The following is a 24,573-nucleotide window of genomic DNA, read 5'->3' on the forward strand; positions in this document are numbered from 1 at the left end:
ACTGTGTGCAGAACCGCTCCTGTCTGCTTCCCTGAATAAAGGTTATTCTTGCTTACTTAGAAGTCAAAGGGATGTAGGGTGAGTTGTCATGAATGTGTCTGTCCCTTTTCACGTTTGCTTCTTGCAGGTCTGGTTAGCAGAGTTAACAGCCTGCTGGTATTACCATCAGAGCAGGGGCACCCGAGATGCTTCGAGGGCAGTGGCTAGAATAGGATGGGAACTTTGAGGTCTAACGCGGCACGGCCTATGGCCTGTTCTGCCAGTAGAAGAACGAACTAAAACAAACCAAGAAGAATGAAGGTGGTAGGAAATAAAAGAAACACCTATTTCTTTGGAGGAGAACACTCCCAGCAATGCATTTTTACTTCAATGTCTGATTAAGAAATTCACTGGGGTTTGATGGATTTTTTCATATCAAGATCATCCTTCTAACTTTCTACCTTTCAAATCTAGTAAAATACTTCGTTATCACTTCAAAAGGTGAAATGGATTACTGCCTCCGTTAGGTACTTCATAAAATACTTCAAACGGACCTCATTTAACTCTGTCCCTGGGAAAGCCTCACAACGCGGAAGAACAGCCCTTCAGGGGTACCTGTCACCATGGCGGCGATCGTCAGCATCTCCTCTACGCAGTCGAATTCACAGGACGCCAAGATCGACTTTGAGAGTTGGGGGTCAAGAGGAAACTCCGACATGATGATCCCAAACTCAGAGAGATTCCCGTCATTGTCCAGCGCCGCCAGGTAGTCCAAGTCTTCCAGAGCCTGCATCAGACTTTCCGGCGCTAGCCAAGAAAAAAGCAGCAGCAGCTTACGTCATCTACAGCCAAGAGGGCGTAACGTACTGGACCTCCCTTCCCGCACGAAACAACCATACGGGGCAAAATATGTGAAACAACCATTTACGAGACAATGGACGTCAGGCCGTGAAGGACGGTGATTCCTGAGAGGGGGACGCTAATGAAGTGAGCCCCGTGGCTGCCCAGCTTAAGGCCTGGGGAGAGTTTCCCGCCTGCAGTGCCAGCGGGGACCCAGGTGGGGCCTGCCAGACTCCCTGAGTTATAAAGATGGTGCTGAGCGTGTGGGGAGACTCAGGCGGCCAGGGCCTGCAGGTGGGGGAACACCTGACAGGAGAGAGCCATAGAGAGATAGGACTCAGAAGATCTCTGAAAGGTCCCCTCGATGCATCGGCAGAGCACGCGTGAGAAACTGCGTCAGGCCGCGACGAGAACCATCCATCCAATTAGTGCCTGATGCTCACACGGGTTCTAGGATACTGTCCACTTCTACCCACTGGGCTGGGAAACCTCACAACTCAGGGGCCCTGGGCAGGAGACACGGAAGGGACAAACTACCCCCCAGACGTGCACCGCTCCACTCCGCTGAACAAACAAAACCAGGACCTGGAAGGATCATCCTGCAGCCAGGATAAAGGTCAGGCATATTTATAGGAATACAAAATATCCAATACCCAACACGGCAAAGTGCACAATGTCTAGCATCTGATAAAAAATTATGAGGTGTGAAGAACAGGAAGCTCCAGTCCCACAATAAAGAGAAAAATTAACCAAATGAAACTGACCCAGGACTCGAATGACAGAAATAGTAGACAAGGATGTTAAGAGCTATTTGCCAGTGCACAGAAGGACAGAAGGCTGATTTTCTCTGTATCTATGTTTCCCCTTTAAGTTTATATAATGTCAGTAATGGTGTGTTCATTATATATGCTTAATCTCCACCGAAAAAGATAATCCACCTATTCAAAACAAGGTATTCTTGCCCTTGTAGAATAAGATTATATTAAAAAATACACGTGTTTTTCACCTGTCTAGTAGGTGACAAAGCAATAAAAGCCACAGAAAGAAGCAAATCACACAGTATTAAGCTGCTATCCTGTTCTGTCCCCAAAATGGAAGGATTTTTGAGCACGGCTGGATAGCTTTCCTTTGTCTGAACTCCAGCATGTGCCCGCTGAACAGGAGACAGACCGTGGGGACCTGAGAGGCAATTTTAACCTACTGGCATCAGGGAGTTCGAGGTAACAGTAAAAATTTCCTTATTTGTTGTTCAAACACTGCTAAGCTACTTGTCAGAATTTCAGGCAACTCGCGTGACTCAAAAGCCAGCCGGTCACCAACTCGGATTTGATAACGTCCCCTCTTTCCTAACAAGACAACGCTGAAAACACCGGGAGACACTACTGTGGGTTTTGGCAAACAGCTCGCTGCGGCTGCCCGCGATTCAGCGCGTCTCCAGTCCTTTCACTGCAGAGCAGAGCAGGTGACGGGCCTGCTCTCGGCCTGTGCCACCCGGGCCGCAGGCAAAAGCAGCGGCCCCAGCGAACGTGCCCGGACCTGACATAGGTTGGAGCACAGTTTTCATTCCCAGCTGGGAGAAGAGAAGTTGAACTTCCCTGTTGGTTTGGAACTCTGTCACTGAGACTGACTGCGGAGCACAGCAGGGCTGCCCAGGAGGTCCCCCGCCCTCCCTGGGCCCTGACGCCTCGGTCACGCCTGGGTGCCGCACGGAGCCCTGGCGTGCTCCTCATCCGTTCTTGGGGACCCCCAGGCAAAGAGGAGACCTCGAGAAGATGGTCCCGGGAAGGAAACAGATGGGCTGTTGAAGAAACAAGTCCGAGGGTTCTGTCAGTGAGCCATGAGATGGAGGAACAGCTGACTTGCCGGAGAAGGTACGAGAAGCGGGAAGGGAAACAAGCCTCGCAGATTAAACGCAGCTGGAGGCGTGAGGAGCTCACTTAGTTACAGAAAATGGTGTAGGAACAGTTCCTGTAAATCAGCGACACTGGTGCGTGTACGTTACAGGACCTTCAGCAACTGTCCCTGTAAGCATCTGGCTTCACGACCAGGCTCTGTCCCCAAAAGGCACTGCTCGTCCCCGTTTTTATGCCCTGCGGTGGAGGCTGCACACGGGATTACCGGCAGAAATGACTTCTTAATTCTGCTCCCACCCTCACACCAGAAAAAGGGTGTTCCTGAGGCTTGATCATATTAGAAGCAACAAGTTAATGAATGTAGATTTTACAGGTGAAGGAACTAAGAATGAACTGAATAGAATTTGCCGATATTGCGTGCCACACTTTAAGACCTGTCCCCAGTGTGGCTCCTAAAATTGTCTTAGCTAAAGGTCAGGCTTAGAAGAGGCTCTTTATGGCAGTGTCGCTTAAGTGTGACCCATGGGAAATACTGCTAACAGATGTCTCGGGCAGAACAGGGCAAGGAGCCTCTCCCGGTAAGCGGTCCCCAAAGCCAGGGCCGGTCCCTCTCCTCCCGCCATACTCCTTACCCTGCTTTCTATCCGGTAAGGATATAGCATCAAAGTTCAATCGGAGTCATTAGAATCGGAAAGGATTTTCGAGGCAGGGTCGCCTCCACTGGTAAACGGAAGAGACCCATTTTCAATGCCACACCCACTCCTTTCTGGCAGGAGCCGAGGTCCTCTGTACCCAGCCTTGCTGTGGCCGGGGCTTTTGGGCAACGGCAGTGCCCGCCTGGCACCGTCTGCAGCACGAGGCGGGGGCGGCCTGGCCCCTCCAAGCTGACCTAGCTGTGTGCTCAGACTTCTCACACGCCCCCTCTGCCCCTGACCGTGCCGTGGAAGGAGACCCAGACGAGACAGCCATGGGCACCTCCGTCACTGCCACCCCGGCACAAGCCTAGTGAGGGACCACGAGGGGAAGAAAGGAGCCGAGGCTGCTCTGTTGGCTGTTTGCTGATTGACTTACTCCCTTATAAGGATGACACTCAACTCATTCACTCGCTTCCTCCTAAGCCACTCATGGCTTCTCGTGCGGCTGGCACTTGCAAGGCCCTGGGGGCAGGTGCACAAGTGGACGGGCTCAATCGTGGCCTTCCAGAACTGGCGGTCTGAGGAGGGACATCGACACAGAACCCAACAATCCCCTTCCAATGTGCTGGGAATGCGGTTTTACCTAGGAGCGTGCCTCCACTCCCAGAGAAGCATGTGAGCTGTACCGTGTGACCGCCTCCTACACTGCCACCAACCTCCACACAGGGCTGACCGGTTCAGGGTGGGCCCCTTCTCAAACAGAGCCGATGACTCTATGGTGGGAGTCTTAGGAGTCTGGACCCAGAGAAACCGGGATTTCCAAGGGCTGACTCGGGACATCGTAAGCCTCGAGGCAGAACATGGCCAACTTTCTGCCATGTGGACTGAAAAGAGAGCAAAGGAGAAGAACCACGAGAGAAGGATATGGTTCGTGGGAGCCATGTTGGGCTCTGCGCGGAAGTGTGGAGCCTGCTTGGGGTTCTCTCCCTCCTTCCTCCCTCTCTCTCTGTCCCTCCCTCTCTCAGCCCCTTCCCTGCTCGCACTGTTTCTCCCTCAAAAGAAACAAGTAAGGGGTGCCTGGGTGGCTCAGTCGGTTGGGCGGCCGACTTCGGCTCAGGTCATGATCTCGCGCTCCGTGAGTTTGAGCCCCGCATCGGGCTCTGTGCTGACAGCTCAGAGCCTGGAGCCTGTTTCGGATTCTGTGTCTCCCTCTCGCTGACCCTCCCCTGTTCATGCTCTGTCTCTGTCTCAAAAATAAATAAAACATTAAAAAAAAAAAAAAAGAAACAAGTAAACGTTTTTTAAAACTGTAGCTTCTGGTCCCAAGTGGTTTTAGGACTGGGACTTGGGCATTGCGTATGCTGCAAAGTCCACAGAAGGAAGAGACTGAGCAATCAGATGGCTCTGGGTTGACACCATAGACTCTCAAGTCAGGACTTTTAGGGAACAGGTTAAGAGTTTGATTCTGAAAATAGGAAGGAAACACTTCTGCTTCCCTGAGTTTCAAAGGACATGCTCATAAAGCCTGGCATCTGCCTACTTCCTACCCTCTATACACCATACCGGCACTTTTGCATAATCTCATTTAAATCTCTTTTCCCCAAGTTCATTTATTTTGAGACAGAGAGAGAGCGAGAGCGCACAAATAGGAGGGGGGGGTGGGGGAGGATCCCAAGCAGGCTCCACACCACCAGGGCGGACACTGATGCAGGGCTCAGACCCGCGAACCGTGAGATCATGACCTCAGCCCAGGTCAAGAGTCGGACACTTAACCAACTGAGCCACCCAGGTGCCCCCTCATCTGAACCTCTTTGTAACCCCCTGACACGAGAGGGCAGACACCGTATCCTCGTGCTACAGATGAGGAAAAGGCAAGTGACCTGCCAAAGGCAGAGGCCTGAGCGGCCCAGCTCGGCGAAACGGGGATGTGAGCCGAGGCCTCTGCACCTGCAGCAGGCCTCCTGGCTCCACGTCCAAGCTCCGCTGTGACCCACCGCCATTCCTCAGAGGCAGCCCGGTGCTGCCTCCCAACGCCTGCGGTCTGGTATCTGCTCTTCCCACCGTGGAAACCGCGTCGTGTGCACCCGTCCGCAGCTCAGGGCCCACGTGCCTGTCGCGGAGTGTGGGTGGGAGTCATGCAGGTGGTGACAGACATAGTATTCACCGTGTGACTGTGCGTGTCTTAAAAAATTTTTTAACGCTTATTTTTGAGAGAGACCGAGCATGGGCGGAGAGGGAGGGAGACACAGAATCCGAAGCAGGTTCCGGGCTCTGAGCTGTCAGCACAGAGCCTGATGTGGGGCTTGAACCCACAACCCGTGAGATCACGACCTGAGCCCAAGTCGGATGCTTAACCGACGGAGCCACCCAGGTGCCCGTGTGCCCATATTTCTAAGGGCCCCACGCATGGTACCTAATTCATCTTGACAATTCTATGAACCAGTTACTCTGATTACACTCCCATTCAGGTGAAGAAACAGACCCTGAGAAAGTGACATAATGCTGGATGTGACACAGCGAGCCAGGGGGGCGGGACCGGAGCCCTGGCAGTCTGCTCAGGAGCCTGAGCTTTCAGTGTCCCTCTGCCCTGGCTCCCCAGGGGCGGCCCACTCCCATGTCTCGTCCCAGCTTAATCGTGCACCCTCGAATGCCCCTTTCACCCTTGAACGCCCTGGCCTGGCTGACAAGTCACTTGCTCACAGGACCTATGAAGAGCCTAATGCGGATCAAGAGCTGAAAATGCTCCCTTGCATTCTGCGCCTTACAAAATCTCTCCCATTCTCAGCTTCGCTTTCTGAAGAATTACTTTGTTGCTCCCAGCATCTTCCAAGATCCTCATTCAGCCGCCCCTTGGTTGTTCTACTTTATCTGTGCCTCTTTTTCCCATTCCCACCCGGCCACCTGAACGCTGCGATAAACTCCGCGTGGCCTCAGACGCTCATTCAGAAACCCGCGCTGGGCCTTCCTGCCGGAACGGCCAGACCACCTGGTCACCTCTGGGGCTGTCTGGGGGCGGCGGGCAGCGGGCGGAAGCGTCCTTGGCGAGGCTGTGAGTGCCACTGTGAGCGTGGAGTCTGCAGCCCACACTCCCTCTGTTCTCCTCTCAGTACAGACTGTAATGTGTAAAGACCCTTCCGTGAACCCCGAAGCAGAATGTCACGTTTCCGGTGAACACAGAGACCTGCACGCGTGCTTCTCCAGCGTGCGCACAAACGACTTTACCGTGGCGGCCAGAGTTCCAGAAGATCCTGATTTCTTGACGCCGGACTGCTCACCGCAGATCAACCCATGGCAGCATCTTTAATCCCTCTTTCTGCCCACACCGATGCTGGCCTCTGCAGCCCCGGCTTTATTCTCTCCCGTTGTCTTGAGCTCTCATCCTGCACATGATGTCTGGCAAGTCTGTGTGTAGGGGTTCATCTCCCCTAGGTCATTCTGAAGCCAGTGGTCTGGCCACCCCCAAAATGGGTTCTGCCTCCTGATACACAGACGACCTCTGATGTAGCCCAGTGCACCGCAGCTAGTTTGTCTCCAGTTGCCGTGCGGGTGCCATCGCCTTCCCGGAGGAGGAGACGTGGTCGGTCGGTCCGACGCCTCCCGGTGCTGACTGCCGGTGATGGCGTCGCTCGTGACGGAGGCCAACAGTCAACACTAGGCAGGAAAAAACAACTGGTTCTTTTTTTTCTTTTTTAAGAGACCGGTATCAAGGGAGTTCAGTGAATAGCCGGTAGCCTAGTTATGCCAGATTCATTTTCACATGGCTCACGAACCCTGAAAAGGGTAACACGTTTGCTGCATTTGCGTATTTCAATTAGCAGCTGAATTAATGCAGCAGCTGCAAGCGTCATCTTTATTTCCTTCTAAAACGATGAGTCAGACTTGGTCCACAGTTCTCTTTTCCCCGAACACAGCAGAACATGGGTGTGTGCACGCTGTCAGGAGACAAAAAGGAGCTGCCCCCCTAACCCTCTGTCCCCAGATCTCAGCGGGAGGCTGGCGGGAGGAAGCGGGGTCTGCCCTGCTGCGGTTTGCCGTCTGCTCTTTGGAATCTTTGACGTTACAAAGCCTGCTTTTCTTCTCCCTTCCTGGCAAGGCCACCAGACACCTATCGTCTGGAACGGGAAGATACCCGGAGACCTGACACGTGGTGACTCTGGGGCCGGAGCGATGAGCGGTGCAACTGGAAGAGTGGGTTTCAGAAACGAAGCACGTCTCTGCAGAGCTCGGTGCCCGGAAGCTCTCGGCAGGGCTCGCTGTGGCCGCCGGCCTCTGACAGAAGCCGAGCCGTCTGAAGCTGAGGTCACCGTGAGAAACCTGAGAAACGGGGGCGTGTGGCCCAGACCCTCGCTTGCTTCCTCAGCGACCAGAGGAAACGCCGGGAGAAGGATGGGTGGCCGTTTGACAGCCCCGGGGTGGAGGCTACCGGGATATTGTCCCCCGGCCCCGTCGGACTCCCCACAATTCCCGTGACCCCACACTGTCCAGTAAGACAAATGCGCCGAGCCGAGGTCGCCACACACACTCTACAACCTTACATCCCCAGGGCTCCTCCTGCCTAGGTCGGTGCACCCAGCAGACACGCATTCCCCGCTTCGGCCGGTGACCCAGGAGCCGGGCCCCAGGAACGCTCTTCTCAGGCAGGGAGGCCGGGAGCCAAGCAAAATCGGCTCACGTCCCCCGAGGCCCGCGGGAGGGTGGCGCCGCGTGGCCGCCACCCAGGTGCGAGCCCATTTTCCCAGGTACGTTTCCTCGACGCACATCCTACTCCGGCTTCTTCTCTGTCCTGTCTGCGTCTCGGCTCCTTTGCTGCTCACCCTGGAGAAGGTCTCACGGCTGCCCTGTGCTCTGACACCTGCATCCTCTAGGCCCTTAGGGAAGCCAGTCTCCCTCCCAAGGACAGCCTTTCTGGGGGCTCCGTGCCCCCCCCAGGTCATGGTGGCTTCCAGGGGCCCCGCACATGGTCCTGCAGACTTGGCACAGTGGGCAGATGGGGCAGGGGCACGGACACTGCAGAAGAGCTGTCCGCAGTCCTTCTTCTGGAAGGACAGAGAGCTCCCGGGAGGAAATGGCTGCAGAGGAAGTAGACGGATTTCAGAAGGAGCAGCTCGGGTCCCTCTCCCTCCTGGAGATCCCCCTGCTCCTTAGGTGGGAAAGTCTGCACTGAAAATCTAAGACCCCAAAAGGTTCCCCAGAGTAATTGATTTTTCACGGTGTTTACTGGGAGAGTTTTGTTGTAACACTCTGAAAGGCTCCAGGGAAGGACGCAACACTGGTGCAGAGCAAGGTGCACCTGCCGGGCCCTCAGGGTGAGGAAACTTCTGGCGATGCTCCTGGGGTGCGCTGAGGCGGCAGGTGCCGCTGGTCCCGCCCACGTCGACTTCTCGCACCCTCCGCACAGGGCCGCGCCACTTAGAAGGACAAGCTGTCTCCACTGTCGACTTTGCACCTGTCACCTTTAGAGCACCTTCCTCTTAACCCACTCCAAATCCTACCAGTCATTTTCGGAAATATTTGAGAAAGAGTTACTCTAAAATAACGTACTTCTCGGGGCGCCTGGGTGGCTCAGTCAGTTGAGCATCCGACTTCGGCTCAGGTCACGATCTCGTGGTTTGTGGGTTCGAGCCCCATGTTGGGCTCTGTGCTGACAGCTCGGAGCCTGGAGCCTGCTTCGGATTCTGTGTCTCCCTCTCTCTCTCTGCCCCTCCCCTGCTCATGCTCTGTCTCTGTCTCTCAGTAATAAACGTTAAAAAATAATTTTAAATAATGTACTTCTCAAGTGCTTGTAAATCCTACCAGCACTGCTGGGCAAAATGACAGAAAAACAGGAACAGAGAGAAAACATCCCAAACAAAGAAGAAATTCCACTGTTTCCAAGTATGCTCTCTGCTTACACGGTCTTTTGTGACTCTCTCGTGTGCATGTGATACAGAACCCGGATCAGTAGGTTGTCATCCACCGTCCCCCCCCCCCCCCCGCCCCCCACCTGCCACCGTCTGATACACATACTGAAAATTTCAACCACTGGCCTAAAGTGTGAAAAAAATTAAGGATGTTCTTTTTATCAAAGCACAAGTGAACTAAGTTATCAGTGAAGGGCAACCAATCCTTTCAGTCAGGACCCTCCATGGGGGACTCACGTACCCACTCTGTTTCGGTGAGGTCAAGCTGCTGGTCCGAGAACAAAGCAGCGGTTCCCAAGGTAAAGACGCCTGGACGCGGGCAGGGGGCAGTGGGAAGGGGCTGCCTGTGGAAGAGGCCACTCTCGGGCCGGGACTGGCCACCCCTGCCCAGCCGCCCGGGCTCCAGGGTCCAGATCATTCTCCAGTGTCAGGGCAAGAAGTTCCTACAGGTTTGTCGAAAAATGACCTCAGAGGACATGTGCCTCTAACGGGGACAATGCTTGTACGACCAAATCTCCGCGCGCCTGCCTGTGCCACTGAGTGCCACCTGCTCTCAGGCCCGGGCCCGGGCAGGGGCACACGTCTCCGCCACGCCTCCGCCACGCGCCCCGAGAACACTCGAGCACACAGCTACCTGGTCTGTTGATGAAGTCACAGTGGCCTAAGCCCGCGATGTCTATTCTCTTCACGAACAGCACCATGCTGGTCAGGTTCGCCTCCTGCATCTCGGCTGGCTTGAGTGGCCGCATGTCTTTGGAGGCGAACTCCTCAGAGTACAGACGGAAGAGTTTTCCTGGAAGAAACCAAGGGACATGGTTACGATGGCTCCCGGTCGCCTGCCTCCGGGGATTTGCAGCCGTGTTCGTGGCCGTGGTGCTACCTGGAGAAGACGAACCGACAATCTGCTTGCGTATCTCCGCTTGGCTTTGGCTGATGGGCTGCGTGACGAGTGAGTTCGCTCTGATTCTAGGGTTGTACACCTGTGAACGGAAAGACAGCATCTTTTTAGTATCACATCGCTCAAGATTTCGCAGGCTCGCCGGACCGGAGGGGACTGCGTGGCCCAGGGCGCTTTGAGAAATGCCCAACTACAGACTCATTTTCTCGGGATGACATTTGTTATTGTTTCGCTTGCCGTGAGAGAGAAACGGCTAGTGGCTTGATAAATGGATTTAGAGACTGTCTGCTTTCAGTGTAGGTTCAATAAACACAGGGCCTCCGCACCATGTCCCGAAATACTGGTGGTGTCGCTTCTCAAAGCACGACCCTGTGAACGATGACGGATCGTCACACGCCACACAGAGGAAAGGATGATCACCCGCCAGTCCGCCAGTGCTGTGTCTCTTCAAGGTTCCATTCAAGTTGTGATCTCAGCGGTCTGACCTTGACAACATATGCTGAGCCCTCTCAGTGCTAGGGGCTCAGACAAAAACGGCATATGGCACCAAGCGGGATTTTTCCTACGGGTGGTTTGAGGGGGAAAGTGACAGCCCTGGGTTCTCTGAACGGTGGACGAATTCAGTAAGAGCCCAAACCGGTTCCCAGGGAGCCTTCAGAACGGCTGGAATTGCTCTGTCACAGTAACATACTGCGGGGACCCAGTTTCCTAAAGGGGTAAAAGCTACGTAAACCTCTAATGACGCCAAATGGATCAATACCCTGGTACGTTTCTTTTCAAGTTCTTAAATGCTATGATTCCTTAAGTTCCAGTGTCTTTGAGAATTTGAGATAGCCTACTTCCATTTTCCTATTTTTTTTTTACTTACGGGTAGTTATAAAAGTATTTTTAAAAATTTAGGATAGGATTTCATCCTGTCAACATTAAACCCAAAATCTGATAAAATTAAAGCCAGTGTACTCGAAACTAAATTCTGGTAAATCACCAAGATGCTAATTACTTTGAGAAAGGGGGTCCCCCCAAGACACTCAGACGATGTACGTAGGAAAAGACTGGTTCAGGAGTCGGATCCTTTGCCTTGCTAGCACCTTAGCTGAAGAAAAACCACTGACAAGAGGAGCCATCACCTTTCTGCTTTAGTAGCTGTCTTTTCTCAAAACGTTTTCCTCTGGCACCTCAATTAGCGTGGGGATTACCGACAAGCTAACGAAAGGCAGTAGTGGGTAGGCAAGACTGGTCACCGGCCGAGATAATCCTCCTGTGTGTGCACATGGGCAACTCAGAGACTCATCAGATCGCAGAGTTCATCCTCACTTCCTGCTCGATACGATGGCAGGAACCCAAGAAATGGATTCTCGATGCTCATCAGCAGGCTATTTACGCACGTGACAAGAATTTACCTTTCTCCTTTCCACACCCACGTCGATGACAAATTTGACTGTGTTACTCCAGATCAAAGACTCTCCAGAGCTAGTGGTTAGCACCACTCTCCTCTGATAAACTTGGCATCTTTTTTCTGTTTCCTCATTTGGCTTGAACAACGCACATTTCTCTTCTGGGTACAGAGGAACCACCACCAGCTCCCCTAGATCTGGGTTCAAGTTAGATCCTTCTTGACAGACAATTTCATAGGCCTTTTCAATATCCTAAAGTAAAAAAAATAACATCATCCATGAGAATAAAATATGTTACAAGTTCATCACTTTATTTTTTTATTTTTTTTTTTTATTTTTTTTTTTTACAAGTTCATCACTTTAAAAAAAAGATGTCTAAGTTAAATAAAACTATAGGCAAAAGGTACATAATGTATGCAGGGAAAGAAATACCTGTGTTGTTGTCTCTGTGAATCATTACATGAAAAGAAGACCCGACTAGATGAGTACATTTCTTTGGGGAAGTTAAATGTAACTTATAAACAATTTCATTGCTTTTCGTCCAAAATGGTCTTCCTCTTGGGAAATGTACTGCCCGTGCCTTTTTATGCATTTATCTTATTTTTCTAGATTGATGCAATTTCTCATATCCATTAACAATGACAGGTAAACAGAAGCTATCCTCATATTGATGGTGACGCATGGTGCTTTAATGGTGGAAGAACTAAGAATTCTAAAACAATCTCTGGGTCTGTAATAAAAGCATATACACACCCATTCTGTAACCAGGGTCTCTGGGTCACTCGGACCCATTAGCCTTTAAGATAGTGTAAATGGAATGAAGTCGGCAGAAGACAGTCACTGCTGATTTACACACTGTGGCATGATTCAAGCATGCAGAAATACCCTTTTAAATTGTTTCACTGACAAATGTATTGGGGGAAGAAAAAGTAAGTTATTGCCCCTAAAACTACGCATAAGTAAGGGGGCAAAATGCTCCAAAGGCAAGGCATTTTAGATACTATTTTTCTTTCTTTTTTTTTTTTTTAACATTTATTCATTTTTGAGAGTGAGAGAGACAGAGTATGAGCAGGGGAGGGGCAGAGAGAGAGACACAGAATCCAAAACAGACTCCAGGCTTTGAGCTGTCTGCACAGAACCCGACGCGGGGCTCAAACTCACGGAGTGCAAGATCGTGACCTGAGCCGAAGTCGGATGCTCAACCGACTGAGCCACCCAGGCGCCCCTAGATGGTATTTTTCCATTTCTCAAATACAACTAGATTTTTAGGACCTCAAATAAAAGAGGTGTCATTTAATGTAACTCTTAAACCTTTGGAATTTACATTTCTGAAGTTTCTACTTTCTTCAGGGCCCAGCTAACAAACTACCGAATGGAAGAAGTCTCATTTCGTTCATCAGATTGCACTAAAAATCTACATGAAAAAGATGACTTCTCGTGACCACTAAGAGTTTTGAAGACCTAAGACCTATTCCATTTTCCAGTGTCCAGCTCGTTCTCCTTCCTTCCCTTCATCTGTAGAAGAGGGTTGAGTTGACTCAGGGTTTTGTAGGGGACACATCTGCCTAGAAAGATGGCATCACAGGTCTCTAAGGCCTGGGGAGAGCTGTTTGAAAGTGACTCCCGGGCCTCCAGGAGGCCCCAGGAAGCAGGGCAGAGGCTTCCACGGGAGCAGCTGTCAGGGACACCCTCCCGTGTAGACCCCCCTGTTCCGCACAGAGGTGGCGTCCTTGGGGCAGATTTCTACCAAGCCAAGAGAGTACCTGCTGATCATAATAAATGAAAACTTGCCAGTTGGAACACTCAGAACAAAACGATTTCTCCGTATTTCTAATTCTGATCGCGTCACCATTCCACGTGCGGACAGCCTATTAGAAATCACCAGGAGGAGGACAGAGACGTGAGCTGTGTCTCCTGCCCCTGGCTGCTGCTCGGCCCCCCGGGACAGGCCCCATTCCATCCCTCCCAGATGAATCCCGCCCCTGAACAGGCTGCCACAGGCGTTCCTGGAGCCGGAAAAGGAGGCTGATTCCAGCAGTATCTTTCTCTTTTTGCTTGCGGGCAATTATTTTTCAAAATAAACCTTCCAACTGCACTCAAACATTTCTTACTCTCTTCGGATACTCTTTAAAAAGTGATTCGGGCCACTCAGTTTTTATTTGCTTCCCATTGCTAAAGCTTTGTGGTTGTAGGTGGGTTCTAAGGTTGAGTTTTGTTCTGAATGGAGAACGAAAAAAAGAAGAAAAGAACTCTTCAAAAGGAAAAAAAAAGCAGAGCAAAATAGACACTGACAGTGTGCACAGTGCAGGCGCTTCAGGCTCAGCTAACAAAGGATTTGAGGCCATAACCTTCAGAATTTGAAGGAAAAAGACAGCTTAAAATACTGTTCACTTTTTTTTTTTAATTTTTATTTTTGAGAGAGAGAGAGACAGAGTGCAAGCAGGGGAGGGACAGAGAGACACAGAATCCGAAGCAGGCTCCAGGCTCCGAGCTGTCAGCACAGAGCCCAAAGTGGGGTTCGAACCCACGAACCGCGAGATCATGACCTGAGCTGAAGTCGGACGCTCCACCGACTGAGCCACCCAGCGCCCCAAAATACTCTTTATTCATTTCCTTCTTACTCAATGTGTCTGTGCACTTACCCATGTGGGGCCTTCCTGAGTCACCTGCAAAGCCACGGAAAGCAAGGTGACACATGCAGGGAGATCCCCGGCCCCAAGACGAAAAGGCCCACAGCGACGCAAATACGCAGGGCATTTCCCAGAAAACCTTCCAGGCGACAATGCCGTCCTGTTTAAAGCAGCACAGCAATCTGGCTGCTGGCACCATGAATCCCAACTTCATTTTCTACTTCACGTATTTCACTTTTTTTTTTTTTCAGGTTAAAAGTTAAAGGATAAGGAACTATAAACACTGAGGGCTCAAAGTCTCAATTGAGTGTCAAAACACAGGACAGCCTGTGACGATGGGGATTAATTCACAGCAGACTGAGGTGCTGAGCAAGTAGTTACAGACAACGGGAGGTACCCAATGCTCACCAACCCAAAATGTGTGAGGGCATTTCTACAATTTCCACTGTATCTCTTAAGGGGCGCCTGGGGAGCTCAGTCGGTGGAGCGTCCAACTTCAGTTAAGTGTCAGTTAAGTGTCCAACTTCGGCTCAGGTCATGATCTCACAGTTCGTGGGTTCGAGCCCCGCATCAGGCTCTGTGCTGACAGCTCGGAGCCTGGAGCCTGTTTCGGATTCTGTGTCTCCCTCTCTCTCTGACCCTCCCCCGTTCATGCTCTGTCTCTGTCTCAAAAATAAACATTAAAAAAAATTAAAAACAAAATAAAACAAACTAAAAATAAAACAAAATAAAAACAAAATAAAAACAAAATAAAATAAAATAAAATAAAATAAAATAAAATAAAATAAAATAAAATAAAATAAAATGTATCTCTTAAAGGGCACCTGGAGGGCTCAGTTGGTTAAGTGTCTGATTCTTGATTTTGGCTCAGGTCATGATCTCACAGTTTGTAGGATCGAGCCCTGTGTGGGGCGCTGTGCTGACAGCACAGAGCTTGCTTGGGATTCTCTCTCTCTCTCTCTCTCTCTCTCTCTCTCTCTCTCTCTCTCCCTCTCTCTCTGCCCCTCCCCTGCTTGCACTTTCTTTCAAAATAAACATTCAAAGATTTTTAAAATAAAAAAAATGTATCTCTTAAAAAATGACAGTGCATTTCTGTTAATGTACTGAACTGCTTGGATTTGCTTTCACGGGACATTTAACTGCTGTGGCAGGTTTTAACGTTTTATATGGAAATCAAGAAAGTTTCAAATAGTATGGGGGGTGGGGGTGTGACCAACAGCGGCTAACCTGGATTTCAGAGCAAGGCACATTTGTCGAAGAGAGAAATTGCGAGACCACAGGAGAGGGAGAGGCGTACCTTAATGGTAATCCTGGCAGACGTGGTAAAGAAGAAAAGGGAAAAGTCCGGCAGGGGACTGAACTGCGTCCAGCCTGTTAGGTGGGACACGGGGACAAGCGAGCCCAATGCCAGCCGTGGAAGGCGGAGCTGGACTGGGAGAGAAAGCTGGTCCCGGCAGAGGTTTGCTGAAGCCAGCGGGACGCTGGTGACCCAGACCTGCCGTGAGTCGGTGCACCAAGAGGAGCCTGGCTCACGGGTTCCAGGCCTGGCCCCAGGTCAGACCCGCGGCACCTGCCCACCATCGTGGCCTCGCTCCCAGAGGCTCGGAACCGTAAGATCTGCACGCAACAAGTTTGTTTTCCAAAAATCCATTTTGGAATTTTTGTCTACTTTGACTTGAAAGATGACTAATTCTATCAGTCTTAATTATCCTTTCTCCCTCCCGCCCAGAAACTCATGTCTTCTTTTTCACCTGGTGACTGACCACTCATTCTGCCAATCTTCCCTTCCTCAGGCTTCGCCCGGTTACACTGAGAACCTGTAATCGTCCTCATGGATCCTTCCCCTGGCCGCCTGTTCATCTTACCACTTTCCTCAGGACTTTCTTGAATCATGCAGGCTTAGGAAATGATCACAGAATAAATCGCTATAATAGGGAGAAGACCTCCTATTGAAGAAACTGTATAGTCCATACATGAAAAATCACTAAATCTACGGTAGTTATATATTTGAGATTCTGAATTCCTTTCTTTATGGAAGCAGGTAAAATCCACGTTGTGAGAAGGCTGTCTGAAGTCCCCGAAGCTGGGAGGGCCCGTCGTCCTTTATGCTTTGAACATCAAGCCGCATAAATACTTTACAAGTATTTTTGAAAGAAGTGAGTACTTAAGGCTCTGAGGGAGAGCTGAGACACTTGTCTTTGCTCAGCTGGTGCCTCGGCCAACATCAAACAATCTCCCTTTCCCTGTGTGGTTTCTGCTTAATCACTGGAATCACTACGTATTTGGGTCATGGTCTGCTAAAAAGTAGCACGTTTACTGAGTAAGATGATGAGCAGGAAAAAAAGACCAGGAAATTAGTCCCTAAGAAGAAAGAGATAATCCTTGAGATTCTGGGGGCTTCTAGATTCAGCCAACAGAATACTACAGGGGAAGTAGGGTCGGGCATAGCCACAAATAAAAACAAAACCCAAATCCACTGCAAGCCTGATGGCACCTTGACCACATAAAAGCAGTAGCAAAGACTCAGTTACACATTTCTTTCTTTTTCTTTTTCTCTTTTTTTTTTTATGGTTTATTTATTTGGGGCACCTGGGTGGCACAGTCAGTTAAGCGTCCGACTTCAGCTCAGGTCATGAGTTTGCAGTCTGTGAGTTTGAGCCCCTCATCAGGCTCTGGGCCGACAGCTCAGAGCCTGGAGTCTGCTTCCGATTCTGTGTCTCCCTCTCTCTCTCTCTGCTCCTCCCCTGCTCAAGCTCTGTCTCTTTCTCAAAAATAAATAAACATTAAAAAAAAATTTTTTTAAGTAATAAAGTTTATTTGAGAGAGAGGCAGCATGAGTAGGCGAGGGGCAGAGAGAGAAGGAGAGAGAGAGAATCCCAAGCAGCGCAGAGCCCCACGTGGGAGTCGAACTCAAAAAACCGTGAGATCATCACTTGATCCAAAACGAAGAGTTGGATGCTTCACGGACTGAGCCACGCAGGCGCCCCTCGGTGATACATTTCTAATTACTCTTTTGAAACCACATTTTCCAGAATCCATGTGAGATCTTTGTCATCCTTTTTTAAAAGGACCCCAGTGCAGGGAGCGAGTCCTCTGGGTGGGCTAGACATTATACTTCCCCGCTAACACTGCGGTGACGACTGGAGGGACATCTGTGGGATGGGTAGAGGCCTCGTCTCCGGCACACGCCCCTGGTCACACGGGAGACAGTGAGAGCATGACGGGAGTCGGCGTGCATCTTCCCTCCCGAGACCATCTGGGGCAGACGGACGCTCGGCCCGAGCCTGGTGTCAGCGGGTGAGCTCGGGACCACAGGCTGGAGACCCCCAAGCCGCCCCCCGGGCCCTCTGTCCTCACCGCCTGGGACTGCAGAAGCACTTCCGTGCTCTCCTTCCAGAACACGTTGTGTTTACCCTGCCTGCGTGTCTTCTCAAGTATTTAAAACAGGCAAGCGTTTCAACGGCGACTCAGCAAACTGAAACCCGTACGTTAATTATTAACAGCCTCGCCACAGGGTCAACAGGCTCCCCCCTACGTAACCCAGCTCCGCCCTTAGGTCAGAATATTACTTACTTGTTCACAGGCCAGAAAGACCACAATGTCTCCCTTCTCACCAGACTGGTGAATTTCAAAGATAAGGCGTAAAATGGACTCAAAAGACTCCTTCTGGGCCCCGCTCAGGTACACAACCTCCACGGGGTGCTGCTTCTTCACTTCTATGAGAGGCACGTTTCCGTAGTAAGAAATGAGCTTGCTGATCAGGTGAGGGGAGGAGTTAATTATAAGCTTCAGCTCGGGTCTCGCCATTAAAACGTCCTTAAGAAGGCCAAGTAACACATCCGTGGCAATGCTCCTTTCGTGGACGTCGTCTAAGATGATGACCCCGTAGCTACCCAGAAACGGACTGGACATCATCTCCCTCTGCAACATGCCATCGGTGCAGTACCTACAAAGAAGAGGCGGTCAAGTTAGCGGCTCTTGGGAGACACCAGACGACGACTCCTGCCGCCACCACAAACGCCTTTGCCGTCCCCTAACTCACTCAGGAGTTAGTGTGATAGAATCACAAGTTACTACTGACTCTCGTCCAAAAGCAAGTTATTTAAATCTATGCCTCTCCCGTCATGTCAGACGAATTATCCCCTTCTCAGCAAACTCCCTCCTCTAAGCACCGATCTTCTAGGAAGAAATGTTCCCCGCCAGGAGGAGGCAGTGTGTGGGTTTTGTACATAACATCGAGGCTTAAATAAAAAGGGGAAGATGGGGATTTATTTAAAACTCCACTAGACTCAGCAAAGCCTGGCCTTCCAGATTATATAATGCTAAAGGAACACTAAGGCTCAATCCTAAAGCTATACGGACCTTCGATTTTCCCTACAGCACAGAGATCTACTCCCTACCTTGTGTTCATAAGATCGCATATACAGTGCTTAAAAAAGCACTGTTCTGATGACTATGTAAAAATATATATATATATATTTGGACACTGTTAAAGTTTCATCAAATGCAGTTTATATTTAAATTCCTAATACAAAACTCCTGAAGGCTAAAAATGAAATCTAGAAAAGTTTTATTAGTTTCTGAAATGAAATATATTGAATTTGACCTTGAATGAAAATCTGAGTAATTCTTTTAAAACCTGTGTTCTAGAGGGTCCATATTTGAAATTTATGTGTCATTCTACAGAACATCTTCCTACATAGTTCAGAAAGACTATTCTAGGTATATAATATTTAGGTATATCTACGGTTTCAAAAAGGGCCACCAAAAAAGCCTAAAGAAGAACTAAATTGTTACATATAACATGGGGGAGGGGGGAAGACAGTGGTAGGCATAAAGATTGTATTTACTAAGTGTCTATTACCTACCTAAATGATTAGATACTAAGGGGTTACAAACAAGTGGAAAAGACCATACCAAACACAGGACCTTCCTTGCCTTCCGTAATCGGTAGTTAACCTTAAACCCTCTCATTCAAATAGCCATTCACTCTGAGCTTATTAAAAATTATGGCTATAATTAGATGTCCAAGGAAATGAATCTGGTTCCAATTTACCTTTGTAATGAGAAAGTCGCGAACATGGACAAGGGGCTTACGCGTGTCGGTCACACGCGTGAACTCGTCTTGCCCCCGCAGCCCCCCTGTGAACAGGGAGAGCGGGCACCCCATCTCACGGACGGGGAAGCTTAAGCACAGAGAGGTTCGGTGGCTTGTGCGGGGCTCAGGTGAGCAAGTGGCAGAGACACGCATTTGACAGCCACGTCGCCTCCTTTTCAGAGCATGGAAAACCGAGGGGGAAAATGGGGGATTGCTTTCTTTGATCAGAGGGGGCTGTGCACTAGCTGTGGCCTCTTTGCTGCCACTCCCGCTCTGTTAGCCACAAATCAGAGTATCTGCTGACACCGCACCGGCTGGGGGCTGGGGGCCGGGGGAGGGGGCGGTCGTCAGGGTGGGAAAGAAAGAGCGGTCTCCCAGCAACAAGAAAAACTGCCAAGTGAGGATAAAGAGGCAATGTGAGGGCCGGGCCCCCCCAGCAAAGGCAGCAAAAGGGGGCCAAAGTGGGACCCCAACTCCCATCCACCTCCGGGATATACCTGCAGTTCAGCCCCCTGCAGCCGAGAGCTACTTTCCAGAAAGAATGCTACATGCACGTAAGAACGAAACAAATGTCAACATAAATTGTCGTTCTTCGTGCGGCCGCCAGGATTGAATGCTTGGGGGGCGGGGGCTCTGCCATAAAATAATCCCCTAGAAGCTACGTCCCAACACATAATAGACGTTTAAACGGGGAGATGGGTCTTCCACCTGCTCTGACAACATTGTTCGATTTCTCCAAAATTATTTATCTCCATGGCTTTCTAAAAAAAAAAAAAAAAAAAAAAACTTAATTAAATTTACACTTGATCCATAAAAGATAAAAATACTGTAATACTTCATTTTGGAAGTAACTGTAACCGAGAGTCCCTGCCAAAACGTTTCCAGAGTCCAGATGGCATTAAAGATATAAAAATACATACATTAACTTTAGAATATAGTCAGAGCTGTCCTTTAATTACTACCGCGAGCATGTGAAAGGCCACTTCAAAATGTGAAGGGTAAAGAATCAATCTGTCAAGGTCAGGGACCCTTTACTCTTTCGGGGACGTAGGTCCTGCCCTGTCTGCCACCGGCAGGGAGGTTTTTACCTATTTCATCTGTATCGTTTACAGACCATTTGCATCATAGAGTTTATGCCTAGGTACTAATTTGAGGCCCTGGCTATCAAAGCAGAAGGTGACCAGCCTATCTTCGAGAAGTTCAAGTCATAGCGTTGTTGACGGAAAGATCCCTCCTGGTTTAACACTAGCCTGACGCCCTGCGTCCTCTGTTTTTGAAGATAAACACTTGAGGGGAAGCGGCTCAGTAGCACGCAAATGAGTCACACGGGCTTTCTGAACGGGAGAAGTCCCCAGACTCTTCCACTGGAGGATCAGGGCCCTCTGGCTGGCTCGGGGAGGGCACCGCTCCTTCCTTCCACTGGCAAACTTGCTGACGTGAGATGCTGGGGAGTCCGAGGAGGAGCACGCCGGGACGGCTGTCCCATACCACGGCACGGCACGGCACGGCGCACCGCGTGTACCCCCTCCCTGCCGGGGCAGATCTTCCCCCACCGTGGGCCCCACAAAGGAGTTACAGGTGTGCAGATACACTGTTCCCAGCACACTGGTCTCCAGGCCCTCGGAGCGTCCAGGCTGCGCCTGGCTGGGACGAAGCCCACGGGATGGCCAAGCAGCCTTGACCGTGTCCTTGAGGTGCTGCTAACTACTTTCCACGTGGGCTGTGATGCAAAACTCCTTGAGCAACACGGCCTCAGGGGAGGGCTCTCCCCCCACTTATCCTTTCTCTTGTCCCTTTTCCTCTGTGTGCCAAGCCCTTGGAGCCCCCGGGGCAGAGGGTATCTCCCGATAAGTAGAGATAAGAAGAGGTCCCCCTCCCGCAACTTGTGGTGGCTGCTGAGAAGACTCTCTGGAACCGGGGAGGCTCCGACAAGTGCGGCCCGGAGAACGCCGGTCGAACCTGCCACGAGGAAGGCTGGAATCGAGGAGAGTCCGGCAAGGACCGAGCTTTCTAACTGACACTCCAGGAGCGGGAGGGAAGCCTTCCTGGAGGAGGTGACCCTTCGCGGCTGGAGGGAATCCGCCCCGCCCGGAAGAGGCGTGGGCATGCCAAGCGCAGGGCACACAGAGAACCACACGGACTATGTCAACCCAGGTAACTGGTACCGACCCGCCCCGGGGAGGAGCTCGAGAAGCATACGCCGGATGGTCTCTGGGTCCAAACGAACAAGGTCGTGGCCGTCCCCCGCGGGTTACGGGGCGACGTGGGAGGAGTGGAGGCGGGGGCACAGCAGAGCAACCCCCCACCCCCCACCCCGACACCGACCTCAGGATGGTCTCGCTGGCGCAGCAGTTTTCAAAGGGGATCACGTAGCCGACTTCGTGCCCGATGTTCACGTCCATCTCGTCTGCCACCCGCAGGGCGAGCTGCACGGCGCTCTGGGGGCGGACCTGCGTGCACACCACGCCCCCGTGCTGGTAGCGGACGGACAGGCAGTACTCGGCGCACCACTGGGGAACCTTCAGCGGGGAAAGAGGACACGGGATCAGCCTCCTCCGGGAAGGAACTCGCGCTCTGCTCCGCCAGGGAAACCGCGGGTCGTGCGGCGGGGCTGCAACGCACCCGGGTTAGGGACACTGAGGCACAGGGTGATTCCTGGAAAATCACTGAATAAAGTTAGGACCAAACACGAGGTTGCAGGGGCTGTGAGAGTCTGACCACTTCCAGATGGGGGGAGACGAAAAAAAAAAAACCAGATAAAAATAAAAGGCAAAGTTAAAAACAAACAAACACATTTTCAACCTCAGCTATGTTTCTGAAAAGATTAATTTTTCTTCCAGTTGCAAGAAAGCTCCATGAGACCTATGGCTTCTGGTATCGACTACTGTGTCTTAAACAATGGAAATATTAAATAGCACCGCTGTGACTCCAAATTAAAGCATTTACATTTAAACCTAAATGGCCGTAACAAAATAACCAAATAAGCCTCAACATATCCCTGGTAAGAGAAGCTAAGGTACACTAGCATTTATCACATGCAATGTAAAATGAGCCCGGGGAGCTAGTCAACCACTCCATCCAGGTTTGCAAAGAGTCGATTCCGACGCTGCTGCTGAGTCATTTACACTAAAAATCCATTTACTGTATCAAGTTCGTTTGTGCGAGAAGTAGTATACTAGAAAGTACCTGTTTCGGGGCGCCTGGGTGGCGCAGTCGGTTAAGCGTCCGACTTCAGCCAGGTCACGATCTCGCGCTCCGTGAGTTCGAGCCCCGCGTCAGGCTCTGGGCTGATGGCTCAGAGCCTGGAGCCTGTTTCCGATTCTGTGTCTCCCTCTCTCTCTGCCCCTCCCCCGTTTATGCTCTGTCTCTCTCTGTCCCAAAAATAAATAAACATTGAAAAAAAAAATTAAAAAAAAAAAAAAAGAAAGTACCTGTTTCGGGGTGCCTGGGTGGCTCAGTCAGTTGAGCGTCCGACTTCGGCTCAGCTCATGATCTCGCAGTCTGTGAGTTCGAGCCCCACGTCGGGCTCTGTGCTGACAGCTCAGAACCTGGAACCTGCTTCGGATTCTTGTCTCCCTCTCTCTCTCTGCCCCTCCCCCGCTCATGCTCTGTCTCTCTCTCTCTCTCTCTCTCTCTCTCTCCCCGTCAAAAATAATAAACATTAAAAAAAAATTTTATAAAAAAGAAAGTACCTGTTTCATCTGTACGCTATAACCTGAGGTGCTATCAATAAATAATACTTTGTTACATGTTTTTTTCTTCTTTTTAATGTTTATCTCTTTGAGAGCAAGGGAGCACCAGCTGGGGGAAGGGCGGAGAGAGAATCCCAGGCAGATTCCCCACTGTCAGCACAGAAATAACACAGGGCTCAAAACTTCTGAACCATGAGATCATGACCAGGGCTGAAAATCAAGAGTTGGATGTTTCACCGACTGAGCCACCCAGGTGCCCCGTGACATGTGTTTTTAAAACAGATCATTCTAAGAGTGTTTTTAATTTTTTTTTTTTTTAACATTTATTTAGTTTTGAGACAGAGAGAGAGAGAGCATGAGCAGGGGAGGGGCAGAGAGAGGGAGACACAGAATCTGAAACAGGCTCCAGGCTCTGAGCGGTCAGCACAGAGCCCGACACGGGGCTCGAACTCACGGACCGCGAGATCATGACCCGAGCCGAAGTTGGACGCTCAACTGACCGTCACCCAGGCGCCACTCTGAGAGTGCTTTTAAATAGATCTAAGATCTTTAGAGGTTTTCACATGTTTAATTATTTTGAGGTTTGCTATTTACTAGACCCGTCATAGAACTCTTAGATTGTAATCCTCACTGTAATTTGACACTCAGCCAGAAATCATCAGTAACTCCAAAATGAGCCACTGCTGTGCACTGCAAATCCCTAACCGTCAACACTGCAAGTGTACTTCCCCCATTTAAGATAGGGGTCAGCCTTGTTAACAGGTCGAAAACTAATCAGTAATTAATGGGTTCAGTGCCCACTCTGTCCTATGGAAGATGAATGTTTAAGGTACCAGCCTCAGGAAATCTAGAATCAAGGCACACGAGGAAAAAACAAGGCACTACAGGGGCCAGAGGCCAGCATTCCAGGTCTGGTTTGCTACTAGCTTGTTCTGTTTTTGTTTTGTAATCTCTACAACCCAGCGTGGGGCTCACACTCACGACCTCAAGATCGGGCATCGTGCACTCTTGCAACTGAGCCATCCAGGTGCCCCAGCTAGTTGGTTATTTGTAAATCACAATTTCTCTAAGCTTCAGTTTCCTCTCCATAAAATGGGTTGCACAGAGGAATTACCCTTCAAGTCTAAGCTCCTGGGACGTTTTCTCCACAATGCTTACTGTGCCCGCGCCCCCCAGAGGCAGAAGACCCTCTAGGGTGCTACCCAAGACCACACACGGCTCACACGTCCTGCAGCTCCTGGGCTGTTCCCGGTGTCCACCCACCCCGCTGGACCATGAGCTAGCCCTGGGAGACCACAGGCTGTCTCTCTTGGTCACCAAATAATTGCAAGTCATTTTACTCAATAAATTTTTGATGAATAAACAAATTCCTTACACTTTCCAAAAATATTTTATTTCTATTTATTTAAAAAAAAATTTTTTTTTTTTTGAAATAGAGAGAAGGCGAGGGGGGCAGAGGCAGAGAGAGACAAGGAGAGAGAATCCCAAGCTGGCTCTGCGCTGTCATCACAGAGCCCGAGGTGGGGCTCCATCCCATGAACCGTGAGATCGTGACCTGAGCTGAAATCACGCGTCGGATGCTTAACCGACTGAGCCACCCAGGTGCCCCCGAAGTATTTCAAAAGCCCACGGTTCTGTATACTCTACCTTGAAC

At 50.5% G+C, this 24,573-nt stretch overlaps 1 protein-coding gene across 2 annotated transcripts in view; it reads right to left on the minus strand.

Annotated features, from left to right (window-relative positions):
- DHX32 (DEAH-box helicase 32 (putative)) overlaps positions 1 to 24,573 on the minus strand; it is a 53,282-nt gene that overhangs the window by 5,499 nt on the left and 23,210 nt on the right. For both annotated transcript variants that reach the window (XM_047073591.1, XM_047073590.1), the window contains 6 exons: positions 21,553 to 21,746; positions 17,703 to 18,075; positions 11,506 to 11,751; positions 10,088 to 10,187; positions 9,842 to 10,000; positions 595 to 786 (listed from right to left, as the gene is read on the minus strand). In XM_047073591.1, coding sequence (XP_046929547.1) covers positions 595 to 786; positions 9,842 to 10,000; positions 10,088 to 10,187; positions 11,506 to 11,751; positions 17,703 to 18,075; positions 21,553 to 21,746 — 1,264 coding nt within the window. The remainder of the gene's footprint in view (positions 1 to 594; positions 787 to 9,841; positions 10,001 to 10,087; positions 10,188 to 11,505; positions 11,752 to 17,702; positions 18,076 to 21,552; positions 21,747 to 24,573) is intronic.

The sequence above is a fragment of the Lynx rufus genome, unplaced genomic scaffold, assembly GCF_022079265.1.
Source record: "Lynx rufus isolate CCGP_SWC_20201006 ecotype Redwood Valley unplaced genomic scaffold, mLynRuf1.p SCAF_11, whole genome shotgun sequence".
Lineage (NCBI taxonomy): Eukaryota > Metazoa > Chordata > Mammalia > Carnivora > Felidae > Lynx > Lynx rufus.